The 5000-nt window shown below is 43.2% G+C and overlaps 1 protein-coding gene across 2 annotated transcripts in view; it reads left to right on the plus strand.

Moving 5' to 3' along the window:
• LOC127002252 (uncharacterized) overlaps window positions 1-5000 on the plus strand; it is a 45086-nt gene that overhangs the window by 21151 nt on the left and 18935 nt on the right. For both annotated transcript variants that reach the window (XM_050868060.1, XM_050868061.1), the window contains exons 2-3: window positions 689-873; window positions 1311-1437. In XM_050868060.1, the coding sequence (XP_050724017.1) occupies window positions 689-873; window positions 1311-1437 (312 nt within the window). The remainder of the gene's footprint in view (window positions 1-688; window positions 874-1310; window positions 1438-5000) is intronic.

Here is a 5000-nt window from a genome sequence, read left to right on the forward strand (position 1 = left end):
TTACTGTTACAATTTAGCAACTACAATTACTACTGCTACTACTACTACAACTACAACTACAACTACTACTACTACTACTACTACTACTATACTACTTTTCTTCTTTTTCTTCTACTACTACTTTTCTTCTTTTTCTTCTACTACTACTACTACTACTACTACTACTACTACTACTACTACTACTTAGGTGTGGCGGAAGTGAGTCATCTGCCGTTAATTGCTTCTTCTCGTAATAACTTTCACCTGTCTCTCCTCCTCCTCCTCCTCCTCCTCCTCCTGTTTCTTTTCCAATTTTCTCTTCATCCCTTATATATAATTTTCACGTCTATTTATTTTCTCTTCTTTCTCTTTTTTTTTTTTACGTGCTTCTATACATCTTTCTTTTCCTTCCTATTTCCCTCTCTATCCCTTCCATCTTTACCCATCGTTACCCTTCTTACGTCTTTCCCTGTCATATTTTTCCCGTCTTATTTTCCTTTTCCTGGGTTATAGAGTACAGCATGAGAAACGAATAATTTTGTCCTAATCCTAACACACACACACACACACACACACACACACACACACACACACGGGGACTTGTCTTCCTACATAATGATTCTATTTTGTACTGTGTCTCTTCCGTAAGTTAAGCCTCTATTACATGATATGGCATGGCTCTAACAGGTTCTTTCTCTCCCTCGTACAGGCCGCTCCTATGCTGCGGGTTTCTGCTGGCCTCATGGGCGGGGCTCGCGGACGCTATCACGGACGGCAGAGGAGGAGGCCTGGAGCTGCGGCTGACGGCCCGGGAGGTGCAGGAGGCCGTTGGGGAGGCCGTCATAGCCGTGAGGGAGCAGATAGAGGCCGTGGAGCCCCATGTTTTTCATAATGGTGAGTGTTGAGGGCTGTCCAGCTTCCTAATGCAAGGGTTAACCAGCAGCTGCACTCTTTCAGGTGGGAATGAGGGAAGGAGTGAATGAGAGAGAGAGAGAGAGAGAGAGAGAGAGAGAGAGAGAGAGAGATTCTGTAGTTCTCTTCCCTTTCTTATTCTCCTTCTATATTCTCTCTCTCTCTCTCTCTCTCTCTCTCTCTCTCTCTGTCCTCTCCTTTTTTTCCCTCTTTCCCTTATCTTTTCCCCTTCCTTCCCTTTCCTACCCTCCCTCCTCTTCTTCCCTTCCCTCCCTCCTTCTCCTGTTCCATTCCTTCCCTTTCCTACTTCTCTCTCCTACCTTCCCTTCCCTTCCCTTCTTCCCTCCCTGCTTTTATCTCCTTTCCTCCCTTCTCCTTGTCCTTCCCTTCCCTTCGCTAACGGCAGCCCACACTTACAGGCGGGAAACTTGGCCCGGACTCTGCGGCCTACCACTACTATAGCTTGCTGGGGGGCACGCAGGACACTCGGACCATTGCCGCGGTGGCCCTCATATCCCAGACGGCCACGCACATTCTGGCAGTCAGGTGAGCCACAGAATGTTGTTGTTGAGAGTTATAAGGGAAAATAAAGACGTTGAGGGATGGTGTGTGATCTGCCATGGCTTATACATTTCTTCCCTTTTACAGTCTTTTTGTAAATTTTCTGAACTTACTAAATGAGGGAGAAAATTGGACGAGAAGGAGGAACAGGAGGAGGAGGAGGAGGAGGAGGAAGATGGAGAGATAATAGATGGGGAGGAGGGGAAGGTAGATAGGAGAGAGAGAGAGAGAGAGAGAGAGAGAGAGAGAGAGAGAGAGAGAGAGAGAGAGAGAGAGAGAGTTGAACAAAAACAAAGTGAAGAATGAAGGAATGGCGATAAGGAGAAAGGAAGAGGAGGAAGAGAAAGGAGGAAGAGGAGGAGGAGAAAAGTGATGGAGGAAAGATTTATATATTAAAATAGGAAAGAAAAAGAGATAAAGGAGAAAAAGAAATACAGGAAATGTCTACCCTCTCTCTCTCTCTCTCTCTCTCTCTCTCTCTCTCTCTCTCTCTCTCTCTCTCTCTCTCTCTCTCTCTTTATATTTCAATATGACATTGAAAGGGTTTTAATTTATTAACAATAGGATAATGCCCTTTCTCTCTCTCTCTCTCTCTCTCTCTCTCTCTTTCAAAGAACTAGATAGCGATAGAGAGAGAGAGAGAGAGAGAGAGAGAGAGAGAGAGAGAGAGAGAGAGAGAGAGAAAGAGAGAGAGAATAGTGAAACTGCGTACGAGAAAGATATTAAGAAAAGAGAAAGGAAGAGAGTGAGACATGGAGACTGTGTGTGTGTGTGTGTGTGTGAGAGAGAGAGAGAGAGAGAGAGAGAGAGAGAGAGAGAGAGAGAGAGAGAGAGCAGTGGCGTAACACCCATAGTATAGGGGTGGACAAAGTCCAAGGGCCTCGGAGGTCCTGGGACGAGAGAGAGAGAGAGAGAGAGAGGCGGATTTACATGGAGGCTGCAGCCTCAGGCCCTCAGGCCCTGGGTATTCAGGGGGCCCCCGATGAGGCAATGATTAAAAAACAAATAAATTAGTAAAAGAAATAAAACCAACAAAAATAATATGAAAATATCTTTTTACTTTCCCTAAATTTACTGCTTTTCCCTTCGTAATATTTTCACTTTAGCTAAAATACAATAAGTAATGTGTCAACGCTGCAACAAACAACAGTGGCAACACTGGAATCAGCTGAACTCATTACCAGTTCCCCTCTCCCGCGTGTTTGAACGGTACTGTCACTGTGTGGGATCCGTATTTTTCGCGGTTTTCAGAGTGAAATATCAGTGACAAAGTTGTGGTGTGTATATCAGCATGTCCTGTAATAACCACTGATCATTGTCAGACAGTGATAAAACCCGGGCGTTGCCACAGACATGATTTGTGATGAGTTTTGCAGTGTTGACTTGATCTTTGAAATGAAAAACATGGCTGGCTGATGGCCGCTTGGTGCATGGCATGGTTCATGGTGGGTTCTGTATTTTAATAACTTATGTGCTGATGGGTAAGAATCCGACTGACTGATATTATAGTGAATACGAGCAACAACATTGTGTTGAGTTTTATCAGCATTCAGCATGCTGTATAATGACGAGTGATCATTGTCGGTCAGAAAGTGACAAAACCCCGGTCATTGCCACATACAAAGTGCGATGAGTTTTGCAGTGGTGTTTCTGTATTGAGTGGTATGATGCGTGGCAGGATCCTGCTATTTTAACAACTTTTGTGCTGAATAGTGATTATAATGGACTTGTTGGATTTGTGTTGTGATATAAACCGTATAATGCAAGGGCTGCATGTTTATAAGATATGGAGATTGTAACCAATCCTCACCCTAACCCAAATCCAAATCCCTTCCCAACCTCCTGAGCCCCCCGCACAACCCACGCATACTATACCGCCCAAATGCGGCCCTCTGCGGATCCGTGACTTGAAAACTTGAATACGCACGATAGATATATTATGTGACCGTGGTCCATGTGGGAAACTGATCAGCTGGCGTTGTGATGCACGATGCCAAAAGTTACACCACCAGCAGGTGGGTGCCACCTACGAGGTGCTGTGCCTGTAAGTATATGTTTCTCCGTTTACACCGACTGCGTCATGACTGACTGAGGTAGTCGATTTTGATCATTTATTGCACGAATATTACATTGTTGACAACTAAAAATAACATAATTAATAGTTACTATTGCCGGTTTCCTTCATTACTTCATCCCGAATAGGTATAGCTCCCAGCTATCTGAACACAGTAATACTATTATAATAGGCTATAATAATAATGTTAATATAACCTAAAATAATATTAATAAAATAGGCTACCTATATAAAATATAACATTAGGATATATTAATGATATAATAGGATATAGTAATTATAATACTATAATAGGTTACCCATGTTAATTTTAATACAATAGGCTGAAATAATATTAACATAATGTGCTATAACGATAATAATAATTGTAATAATACCTAATAATAATAATAAACTAACTACCAAAGAACTATGCACATACAACAGGTCTGGCCAGTTTTCCATGAGACTGCTTTGCTATTGAAAATTGTGAGCTGGGATTGTTATTTATTTTTTTTTTCACTGCCGACTACCAGCACGCGGGCCACGGCGCTGCTTCGCTTACCGGCCGCCTCCGGCAAAATTTCACGAAGAAAAGTTTGTCCAGGGGCCTCCAGTCAGTCTGTTACGCCACTGAGAGAGAGAGAGAGAGAGAGAGAGAGAGAGAGAGAGAGAGAAGCAGGTGGCAGATGAGAGAAGAATAGAAATGAAGAGATTGTGTGAGGTGACGATCAGATTGAGAGAGAGAGAGAGAGAGAGAGAGAGAGAGAGAGAGAGAGAGAGAGAGAGAGAGAGAGAGAGAATAATTTGGCTAGGCCTATAAACCCTCGTTTAGCCGTAGGCCTTTTAACTTGAGGGAAGTGGACCTCTCTCTCTCTCTCTCTCTCTCTCTCTCTCTCTCTGTCTGATGGAAGTATAGAGGGAGAGAAAAAGAGTGGAGCTATAGAAGGAAGGTTGAAGAATGGAGAGATGGAGGAAAAAAGGGAAAGAATAGGGGGGGAGAGGTCATGTCACGAGGTCAGCTGATGCATGACATTCTCTATCTCTCTCTCTCTCTCTCTCTCTCTCTCTCTCTCTCTCTCTCTCTCTCTCTCTCTCTCTCTCTCTCTCTCTCTCTCTATATATATATATATATATATATATATAGAGAGAGAGAGAGAGAGAGAGAGAGAGAGAGAGAGAGAGATTAGTGGTTATAAGTTAGGTTAGCTCAGGTTAGGTTATCTTAGGTAAGGATAGGGTAGGTTTGGTTTGGCTAGTTTAGGTTAGGTTAGGTTTGGTTAGGTTAGCTCAGGTTAGGTTAGCTTAGGTAAGGGTAGGTTTGGTTTGGCTAGTTTAGGTTAGGATAGGTTTGGTTAGGTTAGCTCAGGTTAGGTTAGCTTAGGTAAGGATAGGGTAGGTTTGGTTTGGCTAGTTTAGGTTAGGATAGGATTGGTTAGGTTAGCTTAGGTTAGGATAGGGTAGGTTTGGTTAGGCTAGTTTAGGTTATGATAGA

Source organism: Eriocheir sinensis, chromosome 22 (genome assembly GCF_024679095.1).
Source record: "Eriocheir sinensis breed Jianghai 21 chromosome 22, ASM2467909v1, whole genome shotgun sequence".
In the NCBI taxonomy this organism is placed as follows: Eukaryota; Metazoa; Arthropoda; class Malacostraca; order Decapoda; family Varunidae; genus Eriocheir; species Eriocheir sinensis.